This window comes from Ochotona curzoniae, unplaced genomic scaffold, assembly GCF_017591425.1.
Source record: "Ochotona curzoniae isolate NIBS_2020 unplaced genomic scaffold, NIBS_Ocur_1.0 contig_523, whole genome shotgun sequence".
Taxonomy (NCBI): domain Eukaryota; kingdom Metazoa; phylum Chordata; class Mammalia; order Lagomorpha; family Ochotonidae; genus Ochotona; species Ochotona curzoniae.
Genome location: NW_024466459.1, coordinates 3,931,043 through 3,956,434, shown reverse-complemented (window position 1 = coordinate 3,956,434; position 25,392 = coordinate 3,931,043). Strand labels below are relative to the sequence as shown.

Sequence of the window (25,392 nt, the reverse complement as noted above, 5' to 3'; positions counted from 1 at the left end):
TGTCTATTTGTCCCTTCAACTACTCATCCATCCATCTGCCCATCCATCCACTCACCACCCACCCATTCATACATCCACTCACTCCTTTCTCCCTCCCTCCCTCCCTCTATCCATCCATCCACCCACCCATCTCCCATTCACCCACTCATCCATCCATCCACCCATCCATCCAGTTATCCATCCATCCACCTATCCTTCCATTCATCATCCATCCATCCATCCATCCACTCATCCATCCTTTCACTCACCCACCCATCCACCCATCCATATACGTATCCGCCCATCCATCCATTCATCTATCCATCCATTCATCTTCCTGGCTTATGTGGCAGGGATGCTGTCTAATAGATGGCCTTCTTGGAACCCCTCAGTTCCCCTGGAGATTTCACATGCCTTCCAAGCTGCCTGTAGGTCACAGGTTCCCTGTGACTCAGAGTTAACCAGGAACTGGAGACTGTCCCTGTCTTGGTCCTTACGTTGTTTTTATTCCTTCAGCCAGGAGTGAACAACGTGCTGGACTATGGCTTGGACCGAGTGACCAATCCAAATGAAGCCAAGGTAAACAAGGTATGTCTCTGCTGTGCACTTAGGAATGACCTAGACCAGGTGTCAGGATGGAAAGCTGGGGTTCCATGACTGTTCACGTCTGTTGGGGCAGCAGTATCTACACTTTCACATTGCAAGGGCAAAACTGTGTTCCTTGTAGACTAGAGCTGGCGAGAGGGGAGGCCAGGGCAGGGGTCCTGCGCGAAGAGATTATAACTAGCGAGGAAGGAGAGAATGAAGTTGTTAAAAATGGCATCAGATTTTCCTGAGTTACTTCCCCCTTTGAAAATCCAATCACAGTTATGATGCTGTTGTGCCCACAGATGCACAGACATATTTTCTGCACAGTTCTAGCAGTTCCTTTACCCAGAGATGGAGATGAGAATCCAGGCTCAAGTTTAGATTTTAACCCCAGCCTACACCATGGGCACTGGACTGTTACACTTGCATGTTCCAGTGGAGTGGGAACTTTGCAAAGATCCCCCGATGACCCTTATGCCAAACAGATCATCTTACATGGTGGATGGTTAATTTCCTGGGAGTTCAAGATTCTTGTATGTGAAGGAGGTCCATCAACTGTTGAAAGCACGGCTTTGTGGACATTTTGAGGCAGATACTTCTTAGGGGAGGGGCTTGTGTTGAGCCCCGGAGCGAGTTTAGCATGTCTCTGGCCAGTACCTTCTGTCACACATCCTTAGTTCTATTGCTCTGTGTGACTGGCAGGGAGTCAAGACTGGCCTGGTTGAGAACCGGGGTCAGCAGGAGCCAGCCTGATCTCACCCACACTCGTCCTAGGTGGTGCACCTGCCTTCTATTGACTGGAGTCTTTGGGCAGCAATGGGTCAGTCACCACATAGCCTCATGGCACCTGTGAAACCTGGCAGTACCTGTGTAGGAGCTGGAGGGAGGTGCTGGGAAAGCTAGGAGCTGGGCAGGGAAGGAGGAGGGGACAAGGGCAGGCAGGAGGTGTTAAGGCCACTTTGGGACCAATGGGAAAAGGCGTTGAGGCCACAGTGGGCAACAGGCAGTGAGAGGTCCCTGGCCCATGAGACTGAGGGGAGGGGCCCTTGCTGTGGTCGCTCAGGGTGCTGGCAGTCACAGTTCCACTGCAGCCCTTCAGATAACAGATCAGTGCCTGGGCCCTGTTGTACCCAGTTGCCATGGAAACAAAATCATCAAGTAAAATACAACACCCAGGTGGAAGATGAGGGTTTTTTTTTTTAAAATTTTATTTTAATGGATAACTGGCAGCTCTAGAAAGCTCTTGCCCAAGGACAGGGGAAGGGAGGTGCCTACCTGGTGGACTGTGGGGACCACAGAGGAGCTGGGGTGCTGCGCTGGGTCCCCTCCCTGGAAATCCCATTCCCTGGGTGCTTGGGGGCCATGTTCTGGAGCCCCCGTACCTTTTCCCGAGCAGATCTGACCTGCATCTCCTCTCTCTCTCCTTACAGCTCCCTTGCTCGTGTTCTGCCCCAGCTGTGGCTGAGAGGGAAGAAGAGGAGGAGCACCCATGTCTGGCTGGGCGGGACCCTGGAGGCGGGCGCTGTGTTTTGTCTGCACATCCCTACCCCATCCTGTCTGACTCAGTGGCACCTGTTCTTTTCTGTGAATCTGCTCTGGCAGGAGAGGGTGGCCAGGGGCACAGAGTGGCCAACCCATGAAGCCGTGGGTGTGCCTTTTTGTCTCAGTTCAGGGACCTCATGGTGCCTGAGCTGGCTTGTGGGGAGAGGGGAAAGAGAGAGAGAGAGGTGATCAATGAGACTGAGGCTGAGTTAGAGTGGCAGGTGTCTAGGGGCCTGGGGTGGTGGCTGTCTGACCCAGGAAGTGGATTCTCCCCCGGACACTCTAGGAGTGCACCCCTCGCCCCTGTTTCCCACAGGACTTGCTCTGCAGGGAGGGGACAGAATGGAGACCTGCCTGTGGGCTGCATGGTGCCCAGGCTGGCCATCCCCGGGCTCCTCCATCCCAGAATGAGAGGGAACGAGGCCTGAGCAGCGGGCAGGGGCTGGTCACCAGCACGCAGCCATGAGGATGGTGTATACCTCAGAGTGCCATGCCATCCCAGCAAGCCCTAATCCTCTACATCCTGGCCGTGTGGTCTTGGCCATGCTCTGTTTAGAGTCTCATCCAGAAAATGGGCCCAGCAACAGCTCCTTCCTCACAGCTTGTTCGTGTGACCCTAGAACAACAGGCTCCCACGGGTACAGTAGCTGTTACCATGGCAGCTGCTTCCATGTGGGAGAGAGAATTCCCAGGACCCCAGGACCTTAGAGACCATTCCGGGGACTGTACCTTACTACTCTGCTCATATGTCCTTAAACTTTCTTATCTTTCAAGCCTGACTGGACGCATAGGGAGGAAAATACACAGCAATTCCAGAGTCTGCGAATGCCTGTCCAGCAAAGCCAGCTGCCGAACCAGTCCAGAATAACCAGTGGCTTGTGCGCTGGTTTGGGGGTTAAAAAGCACCAATTAGGCAACTGCATCTTAAGCACTGTGCTCTGCAGGGTGCCCCCGCTCGGAGCCCTCAGGAGACCAGAAGTGGTTGCACCTGCTCTTCCTCCATTAGCTCCCACCAGTAAGGGGATGCACTGCTTTCTTCCTGTGACCCCTGTGTGACCTCGGGCAGCTGAAGCTTGCCGCACCCCTGCAGCTGCCAGGTGCTGATGCGTGGCCCTGTTTCCCAGTGGAGGAAATGGGTTGGGGGAACGCAGGAAACCCAGCCGAGGCTGTCACCCCTGCCTCTCCCTGGCCCCTAGTCTATTAAGCTCCTGCTTTATGGGAAGGACCTTGCTGGATTTAATGTCCTGATACCTTCTTTAACATTTTTTTAAAGATGTATTTATTTTTATTGCAAAGTCAGATATACAGAGGGGGAGAGACAGAGAGGAAGATCTTCCGTCCAATGATTCACTCCCCAAGTGACCGCAATGGCCGGTGCTGTGCAGATCCGAAGCCAGGAGCCAGGAACTTCCTCTAGGTCTCCCATGTGGGTACAGGAACCCAAGGTTTTGGGCTGTCCTCAACTGCTTTCCCAGGCCACAAGCAGGGAGCTGGATGGGAAGTGGAGTTGTCGGGATTAGAACTGGCAATATGGGATCCCCGCGCGTGCAAGGCGAGGACTTAAGCCACTTGGGCGCCGCTCTGGGCCCACCTTCTTTAAATTCTTTGCATATTTTTTTTTCTACAAATGGGGGTCCACACACTTTCACTTCGCATTAGGCCCACCAGGCCTTCCTGTGTCTGGGAAGTACTTGTGGGACTGGCATTTACTGCAGGTGACAGCGACCTCAGATCCCCGTCCCCCCTCCCCTGTGTTCCTTCCTTTTCCCTACCCCTCCACCCACCCCCAGCTGCCCCCCTCACTCCTCTTACCTCTCAACTTTGGCCTCTCCGGCTTCGGGATTTCACAGCCTCTGCCCTTGACCCTCTGGGTGCCCTTCTGCATCTTGTCCTGGGCTCTGTGGCTGCTTCCATTCTTGCTCCAACTCTGTGTCTTCCCAGATCCCTGCCTGGCAGCCTCATTCCAAGCTCCTTGCTCTCGTCCCTCCCCTGCTGCTGGCTGGCAGTGACCTCAGGTCCTCCCAGGCATGGCCCTGACCTGTTTTAATTATCTCCCCCCTCTCCTTGCCCACCACCCCCATCTGGTTTCCTGGCAACAAGCTGTGTAAACAAGTCTGTGTGTCTGTATTTGGGCAACTGTGCAACTGAAAAATACAGTTATTAGAATTCCAAGAATGCAGAGCATCTGAGGGTAACTCAGGCAGAATCTCCTTGCTGGGAAAAGTGCATTGTCCTTGGGGTAAGGGACACAGGGCAGCTTCAGCCAGGAGCACCAGCATCTGAGAAGGGCCAGGGTTTGTGTGGCAATTCCAGGATGGAAAACAAAGTGGTTGGCTTTTTCTTGTTTTGACCGTGGGGTGCCTTTCTTTGAGCTGCTTAGATGTGTATATTTCTTAGTGGCTTCGCTTTCCTTTAAAATATGTGTTTTTTTTTATGGTTTTTAGTTAAGTAGTAATAACATTGTTAGGAAGCTTGCTTGAATTAGGGATCAACAGTGAGTGTGTCACAGCATTGCCAGGGCATCCTGTGCTTTCTCTTATCATGAGGGCTGAAATGGCGCCATGCACCTGCTGTCCTGGCAGCAAAGCGAGGAACCTGATTCTAAGCCCGGAAGGCCAAGTTTCTGCCATGAGCCAGTTGCCTTTGCATATTATCTCATTTAATCTTTTGTTTAAATGACAAAATTTAAAATTTATTTGAAAGGCAGAGTTACACACACACACACACACACACACACACACAGATCTACTGTCCACTGGTTCCTTCTTCAAGTGGCTGCAGTGGCTGGGGCTGGGCCAGTCCAAAGCCAGAAGCTTGGAATTCCTTTCGGATCTTCCTATAGGTGGCAGGGCCCCCAGCACCTGCATCATCTTCTGCTGCCTTCTCAGATATGTTAGCAGGGAGCTATAATCAATTCTTCTCTCTCTCTCTCTTTTTTTTTTCCTACCTTCATTTTACAAAGAGGAAATCAGAGACTCTGACATGCCAAATAACTCGCGGGCAGTCACATAGCCAACAGGTGGTAGAGTGGAACGCTAACCATTGTCTGGTCCTTGAAGCCCGTGCTTTTTTCTGAACCATTGCTGTATTGGATCAAATAGTGTCTCTTTTAGCAAAGTCCAGAATCCAATTAAAGAAACACTCCGTGCCCTTGAGAAGGGCAGAGGCCCCACATATCTGTGCGGAGGAATTTGGTCAACCCATGGACAGTTATTTCCACGGTTAGCTGTAAAAACTGAAACCCAGGCAGATAACTGAGGGAAGAGATTGGGGGACGTCAGGTTCATCCGAATCCTGTTACAGCCTGGGTAACCCTAATCTGAAGATCTTGAGTTTGATGGGGTTAGCGTGGTGGCAGAGCAGGCTAGTCCTCCACAGATGACGCCAATATCCCATATGGGCACTGGTTTGTGCTCCTCTTCGGATCCAGCTCCCTGCTAAGAGCCTGAGAAAGCAACACAGACAGGGTGGCTCATGTCCTTGGGCCACTGTGCCATTGTGGGAAGCCTGGAAGAAACTCCTGGCTTTGGAGCAGCTCAGCTCTGGTTGTAGTGGCCACATAGTGAGTGAATCCATGGAGGGAAGCTTTCTTTGCTTTTTCTCTGTCTCAATCTGACTTTCAAAGAAAGAAAGTAACTTTTTTTTTTTTAAGAAAATGCTGAATTTGAAATGCCCCATCTCAGACTTTCCCAGTGTCATGTGATGCCCCAAGAGGGCAGTTCCATGTCATGAAAGTTTGTTTTGTGTCCAAAATGATTACAAACCCTGTACACATCAGTGTCTGCCTATGTGTAAGAGGTGTACGCACAACATATGTGCATTTCCTGTTTAGACTTCTGTCCCCAAGACAGCTCATTGCACTTGTACAGATATTCCAGAATCTGAGAGGAGCTGAACTTGCAGACCTTTCTAGCCCTGGGCCCTTCAGATAAGGACGTCCCAACTCATCTTTAAGAGGTCGGGACAGCTGACGTCTGAAATCCCAGGAGATAGCTGGGCATTCTGGGGCCATAAAGCAAACAGCAGACTCCTGTGCAGAGCTCTAAAATGGTAATGCAACCAAATACGGGGTGGGAGCACAATAAAATAAATGAAAAACATGAAAACCTTGAAAGAATAAGATAATGATCGTTTAAGCTAAAGGAAAAAAAGAAAAACCTTTAGGAGGTAGAGGAGAGTTGTGTGGGAATGGTTAAGTTGCAAGTGCAGCTCCCTGTGGTCTGGGGAAAAAGCACAGTGGCCACCAGCCAGGAAGGAGGGGATTCAGGCATTGTTGTTGAGTCTGAACCTCACAAGATTCCTGGCTATTTCATCATTCAGATTAATTAAGCGGGGGCAGGGTTGGTTGCTTGCGTTCATCTCGTTTTGGGGGCTACTGCTCTTTTTAAATTTTAAATCCAATGGCTGCTGGACAGAGCTGTTGCGTCGTGCAGCGTGCTGAGCTGCAGAGCAAGGAGGGAGCTGGGGAGGGGAACTCATCAGACTGCAGCGTCCAGTCACCTTCCCTTTCAGAAGGGCTCGGGCTGGTAGATGCCCGAGGTTGTACATCCCTCGGGACAAAATCCCACATGGAACTGAAATGTGGGAGCAGTTGGGGTTTTTTGAATAGGTAAGCTTGACTGCTCAAGTCTGTACCCAGATACCCAGATGTGAAGACAACTCAACTCAAACCGTCTGGATCCCAGGTGCTTGAGAGAAGAGATACTCAGTCTGTGTGCTTAGTAACCTATCCACTCCCACCAGGCTTCAACAAGAGGGTTTGATTATACTAACTTTGGATGTGAGTCTGCTGCCCCCAGGGTCTTTTTTCTATCTAAACATGCATCTTCTGAAACAAGATGCCAAGAGAATGGAGACAAACAGTAAGAGTGGCTGCCAAAATAGTTGGATCATTTGGGGAGTATTTTCAAAAGGAAAAATTCTGTTAAGCTTAGAAATAAAAGATGTTTGCTTTCCTAGGCCTCTGGGCACCCAGAAGTTACCATTTGTTGAATGTGGATTGAGCGGTCTGCCTCAGATGTAAAGCAAGCAAAGACAGACATGGCCGCCTGTGCCTTAAACGTGAATTAATTTGTTTCTGTTCATTTTGTCTGAAAAGTAGAGAGGCAGGCGGAGAGAAGGCGTTCATCGGCTAGTTCACTCTGCAAATGTTTGTGGCAGCCAGGACTGGGGCCAGGCTGAGGCCAGGAGCCAGGAGCTCAGTCAAGGACTCTCATTGGGTGGTAGGGACCCAAATGATTGAGCCATTGCCTGCTGCCTTCCTGGGCGTTTTAGCAGGAAACTGGATTTGAAGTGGGAGAATGAGAACTTGAACCTGTGATGTAGGATGCGGGTTTCTCAAGCAGTGTCTTAATGATTGTGCTGAATGTTTGTCCTGTAACGGTGATGCTTCAACCACACAAATATCTAACGACAATTGTGATGCGTGCTATGAAATAGAAAAGATATGTGAGTCCGAAGCATAGAGGCCACCGGGGCTTTCTGAATTAACTCTCCCAATGCCCTACACCCAGGAAACAGATTGTGTGTGAAAAGCAAGCTAATGAGGCAAGAGAAAAATCGGCACGGGTTAGAAAGGAGACCACACGACCAGGGGCCACGGCTTTTTTTTTAACTGGTGAAAGGGCAGTCGTGTCCTACTTGGACTTCCAACTGCTTCAAAGGAAAACTTGGTTGGATTACACGGCAATAAAGAGGCTCGGTTTGAAATAGAAAATTCAGCACCGAGCAAACCTTGGACACAACCAGATGTAGGGAAACTGCAGTAAGTGTGCCCAGCTTTAAAGAGTTGCATGGGAGAGAAAAGTGGTGCCAAGGAGATGTGTTTCTTTCAGCTGTTTTAGTTGCAGAGAGATCTGAATGATTTCCAGACGTTTCTAAGAGTTTAAATGTGGAGCCCCTTGAAGCCATCCTTTTCAGTCCTAACTGAAAACATTCTAGGAAGGGACATCTCACGGCTCCTCCCAGCGGAAGCTTGCTCCACGGCCTTCAGTGAGGGCTTGGGTCTGATGCAATGTCCACGGTGCAGCTCATCTCTGGCTTTAGACCACAGGGGCTGCTCGTCTCCCATCTTTCAGTTGTGTGCTTTGTTCTCATCACTGTCGCTTTGATTTTCAACGTGTGATGCTGGTTTGCTTGTGATCAAGACCCAGGGAACGAACCTCACTGTGTATCTTCATCGCCCCCTTGTGAGAAGGAACTGAAGCTCCGTGTGAGTTCCCCCCATCTTCATCTCATTCTGGATCACAGTGAGACATGAAGAGTCCTCTCTGCCCCACTTGTCAACCTCTCGCTGCAGAGATGGCTCTGAGGACTCCGGTAGGAGAGGAGTGACCTCAAGCTTTGTTTTCAATTCATCGTGACTTTTAGGAGAACAGCCTCAGGTTGTCATAGCAAATTATTCTCTTCCCCCCACCAGATGTCTTCATTGATAGTATTTTCCAATGGTTGCACAGAATACCACGAAGGAGATGTGACAGGGAGATGACAAGAACGGACCATTTATTCAGGGGAGGACTTGTTTTTCCAATGGACATTGAACTACAGTGATTTAATGGCATTCTTTAACGGATTTGCTTCTTTGTTTTACAGAAACAAACAGTCACGTCTGTCAGGAAGGAGGTAATTTGTCTTCTTGTTCCAGGGAAACTGGATTTTAAATCCTCTAATAAACCACGTGCACGCTGGCTTTATGTTCTGACTCAGTCATGAAATGAAAACTGTATATCATGTTGAAAGAATTGCTCCCAAGTTCATGGGCAGCACGGAAGGACAAAGCCTCTTCTGTAAGCTGGTGCTTACAGGTGCCCTGCCCCTTGAAGACACCTGGCAGAGGGAGGTGACCACGGGAGCCCAGGGCGTGGAGCTGGCCCTCGCTCCTGCAATGACACTGCCATTCAGAATCTATCAGAGTAGCCGGCTAGTTGTTTAGACAAAGCTTACATCTGGAGCCCAAGAGAGACCCTGGGAAGCCTGGGCTGTTGAGGTGGGATGGTCCATGGATGTCGGTGTGAAGAAAATGGAACAAGGACAGGACTTGCTTCTGCAGGGGCTGCGGAGCAGGAATATGAGGGGGGTGGGGTGTTTCCTGCTTGCACAGCCAGAGGTGCATCAGGGTAAAGCCAAGCTGTCCATGGATCTTCTTAGAAAACAAGTTTTTTAAAAGAACTCAACATGATGGGTTGAGGGGGTCACTCATTTGGAGTTTGGGGTCACCTATCTGTGTGGGCATAAGTTGAGTTCTGTCGATGCCAAGGTGGCTGGCTGGGGGCCACATGGAGGTGACGCATGCGGTGGGGCGGTGTTCTCCTAACGATGTTGTCTCTTCCAGATCATGTATTACCAGCAGGCCTTGATGAGGTCTACAGTGAAGTCTTCAGTGTCGCTTGGAGGGTACGTCCCTGGTTTCTTAGTCTGGCTAGTGTGTGAGTACAACATGGGCAGGAGGAGAACTTCCTCTTGAAGGCTCACTTGACAAGCCACGATGAAGCTTCCCCAAGAGCTATGAGGACAGAACTGGTCTCTCTGTTACAGGGAGATTACACTCCCTACATCCTGCGGCTCCCATTTCGGGCTGAGCAAAGCCAGGCGTTGTTGAGGCCTTATCCAAGTCTGCCATATGTCTTGGAGTCCACTGATGTGGGTGTCTGTGGAAGGGGAAGCAGGAAATGCAAGGATACAAGGTAGCCTGTGTTCCTGTAACTACCCACTCAAGTTTACTGGGGATTTCTGGATTATCCTTATTAGTTTAGTGGGCTGTGATTTCAAATCCAATTATGGCAAATTGGAAACTTCTGTTTGATTGGCTGAACTTGCCGTCTACTTGGAGCCTGCCTCTGTTGGGCAGTGTCTGGGAGACACCCGAAGTTGTTGTGCTTCTGAAATGTCGGGTTGATGGGACCACCTTGCCAGGGTTGATACCTCCTTGCACACACAAAAGTAAGCTCACTTTTCCCTAGGGAAGTGCAAGTCACTTACTTATTCTAATGTGGAAGACTTGAGTAATGGCATTATTTGAGACTGCACATGTTGGTTTGGCTGGTACCTACTGGCCTGTATGGTTAAGGATGGGGGTCTTGTAAAAATCCTCAAGACATTTTATATCTTTCCAGAGATCTAGTTTGTCCGAGAGTGACACTGGTCTAGCCCACATTTTTCAGTGACTCCTGCTGCTACTGCTGCTTCTAAACCCAGGTGCCAGATGAGGAATGCACCTGTATCCTTAGCAGACACCCAGCTTGGGGTGTGATGCGAGGAGGTGCTGTATGATAAAGCCAGTGATACCACTTACTGTGAGGTTCTGAAAATCTGGTTGCACAAAATCAAGCAGGAAGAAAAAATCCGCTGGGTGCTTCTCAGACCTGCTTTGCAATTTCCATTTGTCTCAGGGCCTCAGAACCGTAATTTTGACATCATCAGAATTTGTCCTTGACCACCAATTGTGTGTCTCCCACTCCAGCTGGAGGGTCTGAAGAGTGAGTCTTGGAGAGCAGTGAGGCCAAGGGCTTGTGTTCTGCAAACCCCGGGTTCTGGATTGCTGCAAGGACCTGGGTCTCGATCAACCAAGCACACATGACCTTGGGCAGACTTCACCCAGCAGATGCCATTCATAAACTTGGTGGACCTCATTCTCTACCTGTGAGCGGAGACAAAGACCAGGAAAGGTGCTCACACAGGAAGTCTGACTCAACTTGAAAGAATTTACTTTTTTTTTTTTTTTTTAAGATTTACTTATTTATTGGAAAGTCAGATAAACAGAGAGGAGGAGAGACAGGAAGATCCTCTGTCCGATGATTCACTCCCCAAGTGAGTGCCAACGGCCGATGCTATGCAGATCCGAAGCCAGGAGCCAGGAACCCCTTCCAGGTCTCCCACATGGGTGCAGGATCCCAAAACCTTGGGCTGTCCTCAACTGCTTTCCCAGGCCACAAGCACGGAGCTGGATGGGTATTGGAGCTGCTGGGATTAGAACCAGCGTCCATATGGGATCCTGGCGTGTTCAAGGCTAGGACTTTAGTTGCTAGGCCACTCTGTTGGGCTCAAGAATTTACTCTTGTCCCAAGTCATGGGACAAGACTTCACAGCTCAATTATAGCCCAGGTTTTTGAAGAAAGGGTCTTAGTTTTCTAATCTAGGTATTATTCTGATGCGTATTCTGACTATAGCATCTCAGCCAATCTGTGACCATTGATCAACTCTTTCCTCCAAGATGGAAACACCTGTTTGATTACTTGCAAACTGAGTCTGCTTTGGATTTGAAAGACTCCTGATGAGCTGCAGAGAGGCTGTTCAGTTTTAATCAACCAGGGGCAGAGGTGACAAGCAGACCAGAGCACGAGCCAATGTTCTGTTATCCAGGTTGACTAGGGTCAGTTCTTGCCAAATCCCTGTCCATCCTAGGGGCTGTGGCGCAGTTTTCTAAGAAGACAGTAGGAAGTATGGAACTCCACCGGAACTGGAAGGGGGGACGTGAAGCGGCGCATGCTGGTCTGTTGATTTCATCTTCTAAATGCTGAGTGGAATCCCAGAAAATTGTTCTCCTTTTGCCTTGCAGGATCGTCAAGTACAGCGAGCAGTTCTTGTCCAATGATGCCATCACGTCAGGCTGCTTGCCCAGCAATCCTTGGATAACAGATGATACCCAGTTCTGGGACTTAAATGCCAAATTGTATGTATAGGAAACATTTGATTTTTTTTTTGTAAATAGCTTCTTGAATTATAATTCACATGCTACAGATTTTTTTTTTAAAAAATAATGTTCGGAATGCAGCCAGTCATCCACCACAATCAGGTTTAAAACGTTGTCATCACCCAAGATAGAATCCTTGCACCCCTTAGCTGCAACTCCCAGCCCTCCAGCCCCTGTGCCCCTCCATCCCTCAGCAACCTCTGTTCTGCCTCCAGGGATGTGTCTGCTACCAAGGTTTCATATCAACAAAACTGTGTGATGCGTCATACTTTGTGACTTTTCCCCCACTCACTGTTGTCAGGGTTTTTCTGTTTTGGAGCACGTAGCAGCGCTTCAGACCCATGTACGGCTGAATGCCTCGCACCGCATGGAGGGAGCACGTTTTGTTTATGCATGCATCTGTCGGTGGACTTTGGGGTTGGTCCTGCCTTTTAACTGCTACAGATAATGCTACTGTGAATCTCCATGTGTGCTAGGCAACCATCACTATTGCTGTTCTAGAATTTCCTATTGGTCCTGGGTGCCAACCCGAGCTGCCTGTAGCCAGTTGGTAGGCTGTTACCAGGCCTTGTAGGGGGCTTTCAAATTCTTTGTCCAGGAAGGCTAAGCAGAGCCTGAGAATGGGGCTTCATGTGGTAGTGTCCTCAGCCCCTCTGGGCTACCATCCCTGGGACGTGAGTCCAGGGGTCTTTCTGAGGCCGCACCTGTCCAGCAAGTGACTCTGTAGATTGTGTGTTTGTGCAGGAGGGTGGGTGGCGGGAGGAGGAGGAGGGCTGTGTCAAGCCCTGGCCCGAGGGACCAGTGCAGGTCGGCGGCACCCAGGGCATGGCTGGGGCACCTGCCTCGGGTGGAATGCCAGGTTCCTTCACAGGTCTTGTCTTTGCAGGGTGGAGATCCCAACCAAGATGCGGGTGGAGCGATGGGCCTTCAACTTCAGTGAGTTGATCCGAGACCCCAAGGGTCGGCAGAGCTTCCAGTATTTTCTCAAGAAGGAGTTCAGCGGTGCGTCTCTCTCCCCCCTTTTTCTTTGTTCCTTTTAGAGGCTAGTTCTTGAATGTGGAGTCGCAGCCGATGTCCTCAAAGGTTTGCCCAGGCTGCAAGGCAGGTGCTTCCTTCTGTAGCTTCAGGTGTAGTCAAGATTTTCCTCCACGTTCCCCAACCCCCCAGCTCCTTCAAGGCCTGAGAGTGTGTGGATTTCAGCGGGGTGTGCAGGGCCACATTTTCCTCCCATCCCGGTGTGTACTTGGGACTTCTCTACACTGCACCGAGAACCATCTGGGAACACCAAGAGACCAGATCGAACCCTCTGTTTTCTAGCTGCACCTTCCGCTGCCGTTCCACCATGCTGGCAGCCTCTGCTTTGGTGGTATTTTCTTTTCCTCCCTGCTGACGCCACGGGGTGTATGCTTGGGAGATGGCTTGCTTGCATTATACAAGACCCCGCTTGCCAGTGTGATGGCTCCTGTGATGAATCCTACTGGACAAGCCATTAATCTGGTTGACTGCCTGGTGCAGATTATTGCATCATAATATGGATTATTGAAAATCCTGCTCCCTGTGCCAGCCCAATTGCCTTGATTTAATAAAATTGAGAAAAGTAATGGGCTTGTGCAGGTTGACAAATCAGTGGACATAGTGCCATCTAGTGGCGAAATGATACATTACACTCTGAACTTCACGCAGGCATTCCTTAGTAACAACGGGGATCCTGGAAAAAGATTTACCTGCATTATTAAACTGTGTTTCACAAAGTTTCAGGTAGGTGTAAGAAAGGTGAACTGTTTTACTCATTTGAAAACATTTTAAATTGGAAGACAATTCACATACAATGAAATTCACTTTCTAAAAAGTGTACCGTTCAGTGCATTTTACTATATTCAGCAAAGTTATATGGCCGCCACCACTGTCTGAGCCCAAAAGTCTTAATTCCTCCAAAAACAACTCCTTTATCCTTTGGAAGTCATTCCCCGTTTGCCTCTCCATCCCAGCTCAGGCCTAGGCACCACGAATCTACTTCCTGCCTGCAGGTTTGCTTTCTAGACATGTCACAGGAATGGGATCTTAGGACCTGTGGCCTCTCGCCTGCATTAGCCAGCAGAGTGCTGGGATCCCGTCCCTGTTGCGTGTGGATGAGCGTTACTCCTGTTAATGCATGCAGGTATTCTGTTGTCACATTCTGTTTTCTTACTCTTCCACCTTGGGCATTTTATTCGTTGATCTTTTTGGCTTTGTGAGAATAACACATTTTGGGGTACTCATCTCAATTTTGGGGTGGACATATATGCAACGAGAGCATTTCGGCCATTGCTCAGCGCTTGGCTCGGCGGCATGAGGGTCCCTGCTAGTGCAGCCCTCAGCCCTCAGCCCTCAGCCCCGCTGTCTCCGGAACGGTTCCTTTTTGCTCGACCTCACTCCCTGCCCATCACACGCCACCTTCGTGTCTTGTCCCTTCCCCCACCCTGACAACCATGATTCCACTTTGTGATTCTGTGAATTTGACTGTGCTGGGTACCTCTTGTAAGTGGGATCAAGCAGTAATTGTCCCCCTGTGACTGGTTTATTTCACTTAGCTCCATGGCCTCAGGGGTCGTGTGCAATAGCAGGGTGTACCTAAACATCCCTCTGCAAGCTGTGTCCCTGAGCATACACACCACTTCCTGTCTACGTGTTGCTTCCACGTTTTGTGAATGACTGCTCCTTTAATTTCAGAATGATCTATCTGAGAGGCAAGGAGATGGGAGAGTGCATGCGTATTCCATCTGTGGGTTTACTTCCCAAGGATTTAGAACAACCTGTACCTGGGGCCAGAGCCTAGAGCCGGCAAGGCAATCCAGGAATCCAGTGAATTGGACCAGACCCAGCGGGGTCTACGTTAGCAGGAAGCTGCAGTCAGCAGCTGGAGCTGGGGGGCTGGTGGGACACAGGCATTTTAACCCGGGTCTTAATCGCTGCACTAAGTCTTGTCCACCCCGAGGTGGCGGCACTCACGTGCAGACACGTGAGCCAAGTCACAGGGGCCCTGATGCAGAAGGCCCTTGGTGTGGCGTTGGTGTGGCGTTCACAAGCCTTACCATACATGAACTTGTACAGGCACCGTTCTAGGGCTGTGAAAATGACAGGCTGCAGGGGCGAGTGTTACGAACTCTCACCTGTGTGTTACTGGGAGAATGAGTGGCACCTGCCACGTGAGCATGTGATGGCAAACTGTGCTGGGTGCCTGTCCTGTATTTCCCAGAACACGCAGGGAGCAATGACAAGAGCCCAGGCCCTGGGAGTGAGATGACCCAAACCCCAGGAGGGTTTAGTCTGACTTGACTTGTCTTGTGGAAGAAAAACGTGACCCTGGGCTGGAGAACGGACCCTCTCCCACCTGACCTGTTTCTTCTGTTTCTTCTCTCAACTTGCTTTCATGTGCGTGGACCCCCGCCTCTCCGTGCAGGGGAGAATCTGGGATTCTGGGAAGCCTGTGAAGATCTGAAGTACGGAGATCAGTCCAAGGTCAAGGAGAAGGCGGAGGAGATTTACAAGTGAGGATTAGCCAGGCTGACGGGCGGGGGGTTCCTGTGTGTGAGGCTGGAGGCAGAGCTGGGCAGGCAGCACCCAGCAGGGCTGGCCGGGCCTGCTGCACCCTGCACCTGCCTCACGATGAGTCCTGCCTTGCTGCCTTGGAAGGCCTGGGGACCCGCTGCTCCTGGAGGGCTGTGTCTAAAAGGTTAGGGGAGCAGTCACTTGAATGACAGTGCCAGAGCTTTGTCTTTAACTAAGTCCCTTGGATTGAGAGAGAGAGAGAGAGAGAGAGAGAGAGAGAGAGAGAGAGAGAAGCTTATTTTGCCACATTAGGACTGTGAGGCAGAGCAGGCCCCCCAGCACCCCAGTGAGTCTGGCATAGTGACCCCAGCTTGGGAATTACTATCGGGCACGTCCTGTGTTTGTCACCTCATGGCCCTGGGTGCCATGCTCTTGGTGTAACAATTGTTTCTTTCCTCTGTCTTATCTGAGAGCCAAGGGTTCACATTCAGAAGGGTCAGTCCTGCTTCCAGTGGTCAGTCCTGCTTTCAGAGGGAACCACCAAGGATGCTGAAAGCTGCACCTGCTCCCTGCCCAACTCCTCCCCTGAGCAAGCCTGCTGGATGCTGGGGTCTTGCTGTGGTCGCCTCTGTGTCGATCTTATCTGCACTGGTGTGGTGTACACTGGGGCCTTCAGCTCTGGCTCCTGGAGCCCAAGTCCCAGGTTGGATTGGAGCTAGCCCTTGGCAGCCTCCAGACTGAGGTGCTGGGCTGCGGCAATAGCCCAGGCGGTCTGCCCCTTCTGGAGCGGCTTCCCCGACCCCTTTGAAGCAAGAAGAACTCCAGTGTTCAGAGCAGTGCTCATGATTTTGAAGGGACAAGCTTGAGGTGTTGTTTCTCCCCTGCTCTGGGAGTTCTTATTCTGTCTTGCAAGTTGGCTCACCTCGTCCCGTGGGATGGGGCTCTGAGCACCAGGAAGAATGGGATTGGAGCTGGATGGGGTGGGGATTGGACTGTGTGACCGTGAAGGAGCTATGGCAGTGGGCAGCTGCCTGCCTCTCCACAACTCTGAATTCTGGATGTCAGGACTTGCTGCCTACGTCCTCGTAGCAGCCTCCTCCCCCGTTGCACTCCCCCCGGGATGTGAGTCTTAGTCTGAGTTCCAACATTGTAATGCACAGCCTAGGAAGATGGGACCTGCTGCGAGAATTGTGTGTGCCTGGAATCCCAGCTGGAGCCACAGGACTCAGGAGTGTGGTTGAATTCGGTGTCTAACCGGATGCCCTTAGCAGGCTGGGGTTAGGGGCTGCCTCCACACTCAGTGCTGGGGAGTCATGGTGAAACACGTGGACACAGCTCACCGGGAACAGAGCTCCCAGAACATCTGTTTGCGAGGGACTTGGGCTAGTCCCGTGTGGCCCCAGCATCCTGGCAGAAGGCATTCAATGGGAGTTTGATTCGTCCCTCCCATGGTCGACGCTGGCTGGCCCCACCTCCTTGGGCTCTCTCCCCTAAGGACTGGGATGGTCAAGCTGCTGACCCTGGGACTGTGGTGTCCTTGCTTCTAGGCCAGGTCGTTGATGGTGTTTTTGGAAGCTCACACTCTTGAGTTTCTGTTAGAGAAAGGGGCTCCCCTCACTCAATGCGGGGAACCTGAGTCACATCTACCCCTCCTTCCCTCTCAGGCACCCACAAACTTGGGATAGCTGCTTTTGCTAACATTTTCCTCCATTCCCCCGACCAGGCTGTTTCTGGCCCCAGGAGCCAGGCGATGGATAAACATAGACGGAAAAACCATGGACATCACAGTGAAGGGGCTGAGGCACCCCCACCGCTACGTGCTGGATGCCGCGCAAACGCACATCTACATGCTCATGAAGAAGGTAGGCGGGGTCTGTGTGACACACAGGGACTGGGGACGGGAACGGGGGAGCCAACTCCAACTGTACCTCCTCCATCCCTCACTGCTCCTGTAAAGTTCTGTGGACGCGGGGAAGGGGGTGGGGACAGGCAGAACCCACTGTGCTGGTACTGGGATGTGTTGATAATGAAAAGTGCTGTAACGGCCAGCGTAGGGTGAGGGCTTGCCAAGTGCAGTTGCCATGCAAAGCGATTTGTCCTTAGAGACAGTTCACGAGGTGGAGGGGTTTTGCTTCTCCAGGGTCTGAGCAGAGTGGGAGCATGAACGCTGGTTTGTCTCTGCCTGGGTCTGAAGGCTGAGCTGCCAGGCTCTGTTGGTCGTGGGGCACGAGTGGGGCCGATTCACGTATGGAGGGCTCTGAAAATACTCCAGTGAGAGGATCCAGGCTTTGGGGTCTCACAAATTATTAGTATCCTTCCTTCCTTCCTTAGATTTATTTGTTTTTATCTGAAAGTCAGATTTGTAGAGAAAATGAGAGACAGAGACAAAGATCTTCCATCCTTTGGTTTACTTCCTAAGTGGCTGCAGTGGCTGAGTTGATCCAAAGTCAGAAGCCAGGAGCCTCTGCCCAGTCTTCCATGTGGGCACAGGGTCCCAAAGCTTTGGGTCATTCTCTGCTGCTTTCCTACGCCACAAGCAAGGAGCTGGATGACAAGGAAGTGGAGCAGCCAGAGCATGAACTGGTGCTCAAATGGTGCTTGAAGAGGGAGGATTAGCAAGGCCCCATTATTTTCTTGGTGTTTTTCATGTCCCCAACAGAAGGCAGCCTGGATAGTAGGGGGCTAGAAGTGGGCTCCTTACTCATGGTTGCTTATTTTCCTGGAAGAAGGCTTTGCATGGGCGAGGTTGATACCCTTTGGTGTCACTCATGTGGGGTTCCCTGGAGTCCTCCAAAGTGGAGGTTTGGGATTACAAGAGTGCAGCTCTCAGGATGGCTCAGCCTGAGATGTTGACACCCCTGAAGCCTGGCTGGCTCCCACCCCTGCAGTTCTTCACTCCTCCCTCAATGGCTTTCTCACAATAAACCCGAATTCTCTGGCCGTGGCCACTTGGCGGCTGAGGGAGGGCTGGAGAGCAGGGAGTGTGTGCGCCTGAACGAAAACATCCCTCCCTGCTCATAATAGCTGTTTTTCTCTTGCTCCCACTAGGATTCTTATGCTCGCTATTTAAAATCTCCAATCTACAAGGAAATGCTGGCCAAGGCTATTGAACCTCAGGAAGCCACGAAGAAGAGGCAAGAGGAGTTGTCTATAATTGCCCGCCACCTGCTGTTTCCCTCTTAGAGATGGGAGGATCTTTCGCAGCTGAATGGCTGTTATTGAGATATTTGATGAAAATATTGAGGGCTGGGGAACGGGAGTGCCTCATTTGCTTCTTAACGTCCTGACATCACTCTAGCGAGTCTTCCTTGTAATTACCTCCAGTGAGTTTTATTTCCCAAATGCTGGTGTGAGAGGAGTTTTGATGATCACACTGATAATTACCCTATCACACATGGAAGCATTTCATTGGATTTTTTAAAATTGCTACACGCCTCCGCTTCCAGATTGGTCTGTGGGAATATATTTAGTGACAGCCCAGTAACTTCTGGCTCCTTAAGAGAGAATAGAATAGCAGACCATGCCCCGAGGGGAAATGCTAGCCCCTTAGGGGAAAGGGCCAGTGAGGTCTCAAGCATTCCTGCAGCTGTTAGGGCACCTGTCTTAGAAACCCACTGACTTGGTTTCTAACCCACTGACATTCTCCCCTTGTTGGACATGTGGGTCAGGTTCTGTTGTGGATCCACTGGGACGACGGATGAAGTGAACTTCTGGGAGCAGGTTGAATGCTCTTTGAGAGGAGGGTGGGATGGGTGGATATAGAGATTGAATATTCAGAAGAGTGACCCAGTGACAGCTTCAAAGCTGTATGACTTCAGGGGAGATTTGCCACCTCTAGCAGTATGTCCTGTCCCCTTGCGGTTGGTCAATGTTCCCCTGTTTGCCTGTTCAGCCCACACTGGGCTCCCTTCCAGCATCTTCAATCGATTCCAAATAGGGGTGGTTGGACCAGAGCCTTTATAAAAGAAACTTAAAAAGAGAAAGAGAGAGAAAGAGAGAAAACCAACTTGGTTTCGTTCTTGAGGATAATGGCCCTGTTATAAAAAAGAGAGAAAAGAGAGCTTGTGGTGCTATTCTAGGTTTACCCAGTAAGGAAGGGAGTTCAGGGTCCCTGGGGGCTTGAAAGCTTCTTAAAACCACAAGAAAGGGTGGTAAAAGCTCTAGAAGTTCTGCCAAAAGGAGTGCGGGGAAGGAGGGAGGGAGATTGTACGCCTCCCTCCAGATACTTAGTAAGTTGAGTCAGACAGGAGAATTCAGTTGTTTCCCCACCTCACCCTCCACCCCTTAGGGCATGGCTGTGGCTTTGGATGCCTGGGGAGGCACAGAACATAGTGAAGCTCTTGGCTGTGGAGGGAGGTGTTGTGGTCTAGCCCTGTTGGCATTAGTACTGTGAGCGAGAATTCCATGTAATCGCTTTGTGCAGTGTGGGGCTTTTACTCGCATCCAAGTCAGGAGGGGAAGGAAGTATGATTATCTTGAAGACTTGCAGGTGTAGGGCAGTGTATTAAATCTGTCTTTGCCCGGGACAAAGGAGACCTGGCTCCAAGCCTTCCTCCTCATCATAGCAGGTGAGACCCCTAGGGTTACGCCTTACTTCCTGGGAGTCCTCTTCCCTGAGAGTTCTGGGGACTTCTGTCATTTGGAAATCCTGGGGAGGGCTGAAGTCTGATGTATCACTGCCATCTGAGCTTCCCTGTGCTTAACCAAAAGGCTGATGGAATTGGTACCCAACTGGTTTTGTCTTCCAAGGGGGAGGAAATAGTGAAGTTTGGACATGGCTCTGAAGACCTCATCCCAGGTGCCCTGGGAAAATGAGGGGAGAAATCGAGACCCTCACCTTGGAGCCCAATCCCTGTCAGGTGTGACAATGCTATTGTTGAGCAGGCAGTGTGGTTTTTGACTGGTCTCTTCTTCCTTCCAGTGCAACCCTCCCTTTTATGCGGCGGCACCTGCGCTCCAGCCCAAGCCCCGTCATCCTGAGGCAGCTGGAAGAAGAAGCGAAGGCTCGTGAAGCCGCCAACACTGTGGACATCACCCAGGTCATGAGCAGGCTGGACCGCAGGAGCCAGCTCAGGAAGGAGCTACCTCCTAAATAGATCTCTGGTTTCCAGGGTGTACACTGAGGAGTGGCAAGCAAAGGAAGGCAGGGCCAGAGTCAGGAGATTCTTTTCCCTGTTAATGGGGCAGGGGAGTCAATAGGTCCATCCCATATTCCTTTAACTTCCTTCGTGGTAGACTTCCCAATATTACTCCAACCGAGGGACAGGGTTGGCAATAACGAGGAGGGGCATCACTGAATGAGTGGCTGCTGCGTGTCTACCTGTCTTGTCTTTGTGAGTTCTTGCAGTGAGAGCTATAGGGAAACCAAGTTGCTTTGAATTTCACTGTTCTGCTTTAGAAAAATTTGATAAGGTCTCTTTGTACCCCCAAAGCATAGATCTTTTAAGGGCATTTATTTGAAAGGGCTTTATGAACTCATCCCATCTTTCCAGTTTCAGTTCTGTTCCTAGGACAGTCTGGGATCCTGCTAGAGGGCTGGTAGCTAAAGTCCCCTGCAGAGATGCTTCCCCTGGGCTCCTCGGTAGGCGATGCTTGCAGAGACCCTACTAAGACCACTCTCCTATTGTGCTTGTGTTTAGCCAGAGGTACTTGAAGATTTGGTGGGCTGTTCTGTCACCTCCTTATCCCCTTGTGGATGCTAGATTTGCTAAGTAGCTGTAGGATTGAGGGACTCTGGCCAGGGAAGCAAGCACTGGCATCTTCCTCTAGGGGTAGAGAGATGCTAAGTATCTGGGATGTTTTCCACATGGGTCAGGATCAGAGATAATATCTTCTAGGAGATCTTCTAGATGATATTTCCTTGTTCAGAAGCTATGGATTAGGTCAGCCCTGTGGCCGGAGGGGGAGGGAGAGGACAGCTCAAACCCTGACCATGTGAGAGCTAGATCATGCTTGAAGTAAAGCTTACCTCACACACCTGTGTAACATTGTATCCGGCAGGGGGTACTCACTCATTCATACAGCACACTGATTGATTACTTACTGCCTGTAAGGAATGGGTGAGTAAACCAAACACAGCCCCCTTCTCATGGAGCTTGTAGTCTCGGACTGGAAAAATGGAAATAAATAATCAGGTGGCTGTTGCTATATAAGGAGCACCCACAAAACTAGAGAGGCATGCAGTAAGCGTTTATTATTAATGTATAGGGTCATCTGTGTGGCTGTGTTGATCTTGACTAGGCTCACCCACATGTGCAAGGGTTGGTCTATAGTGATCTGAGCTGGGGCAAGTGGGAGTGGACCTTTTCTGCTTCCCACATTTCATGCTTCCAACAACCTCATCTTCCAATAGCCTGGCCTAGCATGTTCCATGGTGATGGCTGAGTTGCAATCACTGAAGAATGGAAACACCAAAGCCTTCACCTGGTCTCTTCATGTCTTTAGTCAAAAGCAAGCCGCAAAGCCAGCCTAGATTTACAGGATGGGGACTTGAACTCAAACTGTTTAGTAAGAGACATTTCAAAGTATCTTGGGAAGAAATATGGATACAGGGAAAGGTGAAGAACTGGAGCCCTCTTCAGCTGGCACCAGATCTGTGAGCAATGTCTCTGTAAGTGTAGGAAAGAGCTGATCACACAAGGAATGAACCAGGCAGGCAGAACGAGCCAGGGAGAGGAAACCACGTGCATAAAAGCCCGGAGGTAGAAATGACTCAGTGAATGGGAAGGCCAGGAGGAGGAGTGCTGGGCACAGGAAGAAGGGAAAGATATGGTCAGGGTCCAGGTTGTTGAAGACCTTCTAGGTGATTGTCAGGGGGTTCTGCTTTTTTTGCTTTCAAGCTGGTAAAAAAAATTCTTCCAACCCCAAAGAGGGGAGCTGACACTTCCCATTCTGCTAGTTACCAACCACATGATGTACGAGTTTAAACCGGCCAGTTTATGCTCCACAAGAGCCCCAAGAGTTGTGCTTTGTTTATCTGTCTCGCATGATGCTGAAGTCCCACAGTGCGGTAAGATACCCCCAGCAGGAAGTTCAGGCAGTGACGTGAGGGATTCTACTTATGTCATTCAGTACTTGAAGTGTCACACCTCTGACCATGTGTCACATGAGTGGATGGCCGTGGGAGTGAGCGGATGAGCGATGAGTGGAATGAGGCCTGGGTTTGGGGAAGGCCTAAGGGTAGCCACATGTGACACATCAAGTGTCTGCAGTGCTTGGCTGTGGCAGGTTCGGGCTTGGCCTGAGAGCCCAGGGGAGCACGTTTACCTGGCTCTCCTGCTGTTGGTGGTGGGGCAGCCTCATAGTCTTGAGTAAGTCGTTGGACTTCTTTGCCTCCTCATTTGTGGCATGAGGGGTTGGTACCAGATCTGTGCTCCTCCAAACAGACTTTATGTACTCTAAGGCATACCCAGACTGGGGCCAGAGCCATCAATTTTACTTGAGGATTTAGAAGAAAATAAGGTGATTTTTAAAAAATTCACGTGAAAATCATTGTGAATATCTTATGAAACAGAATGCAAAATGGACATGAATTTGTTTCAAGATAAAATGTGAGACATCAAGCATCTGTTGTGCTTGGCTGTGGCAGGTTCAGACTTGGCCCTGGGACCCCCAGCAGAGGGTGTTTGCATGGCTCTCCTGCTCTTGGGCCATGTTAGTGGGAAAGTGTGAGAGGCAGGAATGAAGCCGGCTGATGGTTGCTCCCCCAACTGGTTATGTCCCAAGAGCTGAGGTCACACACATGGCAAAGTGGTAGTGAGAGTGCTGCTGGTGGGATGCTGAATGTGTCATGAGCTTTGGGAGGTATTGACTATGTCTTGCTCATCTTTGGCTCATCTGTCCATCCTTCCATCCACTCTTCCACGCCTCACAGATTTGGTTTCATTTATCTTTTTTTTTTATGGTTTCATTTGTCTTTAAGTCTGTTACTACCTGCTTTGTGTCAGGTACATACTGATGGAAAGCAGCAAAATGTTGTACAAACAGGACCCCCCAATCTGAATACGGGTGCTCTATGTGACACACAGTTGTCTTTGCTTCCAGGTTAAGTTTCCATTTCCTAAATACAGGCTTTGAATGGTGGGAGAAGGAGTGTGGACTTCAGAGTCAAGTAAATCCGGCTCTGGTATTTACTGGCTGTGTGACACTGACCTTCAGCTTCTCTGGTGGTGTTATTTCTCCTAGGCAGCTGTTGAGAGTAGAGAGCATTTTGTCTGGCTGAAGTTGAATGCTCAGATCTCTCTCTTTTTCTGTCTCTCTCTCTCTTGAAATCTTCCAACACTGTAATCCAAAATTCTGGCTTCTGTGCATGGAGGGGTCAGGCTTCAGCACCGGTTTTCCACTTTCTACCACAGCTACTTGACATTTAGCAAAGACATTCAGCACCCCCAGGTTCATCTGTGGGTGAGAGACATACCCCTGGCTGCTTACAATCCCATAAGAAAGGTGATTCGAGAGTGTGACCGGCTCTCTTGCAGGGAAGCCACTTGATGTCTAGGGAGGGCATGATAGGGGAGCCTAAATTTGGAGAGACGAGAGGGACTTTGGAGCAGTTGGTATCTGGGGCCAGGACCAGTGGTCAGCTGGGACCTGGAAAGGTTGGTACGGTTCCTAGAGATTCAGACTTCTCATGTTTGTGTGTCTTCTCTGTCATTTCAACTTTAGATATCAGCTCTTTTCTGATGTTACTTCTGCCTCCTGTAAGTTAAGTGTTGGTCAGGGTTCTGCTTTCCAAGCCTGGGATCTTCCAGGACACTTTCATATTTCTCAGAGGAGGGGGTCACAGGTCCTCCCCCAGTTTTGAGGTCTTGTGAGAGCATCTGTGACTGTTGTGCTCTTGCTGCCATGGTTATTGTGTCTCAAACTTTACAACAGTCCCAAGAGGCCCATTGGGATCTCAGCATCAAGACTAGGACTTACTTGGATAATATTATCAGCACATTAAAATCATTATGACAATCTATTATGCCATATTCTTGGATGGTATCTTCATTAATCAGTGCTACTTTACATGATGTAACAAACCTCCCTGATATATGATATGCATTATTAATAATGATATGCATTATTCTTCAAGGTACCAGGATATCCTTTGTTGAGTTTCGTTTTCAGCTTGACTTTTAGAGAAAAGACTGCTTTGATTTTTCAGTATTAATTAAAAGGGACAGGGAAAACACGGTCAGAGGAAAGTACTTGGAGCTGTTCCTGGCCTATTGAAAACAATCAATAAATGTGTCATCATCACTATCGCCATTTGGACCACTGCCACCATTCTCACCATCACCATCATCATCATCATCATGATCCTGACTTTGTCATTCTCTCCATCAACACCATCAACACCATCACCACCACCATCATCATCCCTAATGGTTTGGTGGTCTCAGAGTAAGCCCGTGCTTTCTTTCCTCCACCTGGCTTGCCCATAAAGGGGCTTGTTACTGCTAATTATTGAAGGAATTTCCTCAGGAGAAATGATCATGAACCTTTTTAAACTTCTCTGCTCTTTCATAAGCTTGCAGTGTAGCCCTTGCAGCTCTTAGAGAACCGTAGGATGCAATTGAACAGAGGAGAGTGTGTGTGTGTGGCCTCTGTCTACAGCCTCGAGGAGAGGACTGAGCGGCAACAGGGCAGTGATGGGTCCCAGTTGGTGGCTGAATGAAGGGTCAGATCTAACTGGGAAGTTCTTGGCAGGACTGTGTCAACTGGGATGACTGAAAGGAGAAATGGTGTGTTCATGCATGTGGGTCTTCTCCCACGTGGGGAAGGGGAGTATGGGTGGGAAGGGCCTGGAAAGTGGGGTTGGGAACCCTTTAGGCTGAATCTTGATGTGGCCTTGGGCTCATCCTCCTGCTCCCGGGAAGTGGGGTTCAAGGGCCACAAAGTCTCCTTCAAGTTCTCAGTTTTCGAGGACAGAAATTGAGTCACCTCTCACTGCACCACTTGCTTTGCTGTTCATGAAGACGCCATGTACTGTGTTCTCGTGGGAATGTACTTGCTTCATTTCATGCTCCCCCCTCCCTCCCTCCATTCCCTTGTGCAATAAAAACGCTGCATGGTACAAAATC

General features: G+C 50.1%; 1 protein-coding gene across 1 annotated transcript in view; it reads left to right on the top strand.

Moving 5' to 3' along the window:
* The window catches only part of RGS9 (regulator of G protein signaling 9), a 56,310-nt gene that overhangs the window by 25,564 nt on the left and 5,354 nt on the right, over nt 1-25,392 (top strand). Inside the window, exons 9-17 of the mRNA XM_040989547.1 lie at nt 496-558; nt 8,701-8,730; nt 9,440-9,501; nt 11,663-11,776; nt 12,684-12,799; nt 15,237-15,324; nt 17,049-17,187; nt 18,374-18,459; nt 20,247-20,364. Of these exons, the coding sequence (XP_040845481.1) occupies nt 496-558; nt 8,701-8,730; nt 9,440-9,501; nt 11,663-11,776; nt 12,684-12,799; nt 15,237-15,324; nt 17,049-17,187; nt 18,374-18,459; nt 20,247-20,364 (816 nt within the window). The remainder of the gene's footprint in view (nt 1-495; nt 559-8,700; nt 8,731-9,439; nt 9,502-11,662; nt 11,777-12,683; nt 12,800-15,236; nt 15,325-17,048; nt 17,188-18,373; nt 18,460-20,246; nt 20,365-25,392) is intronic.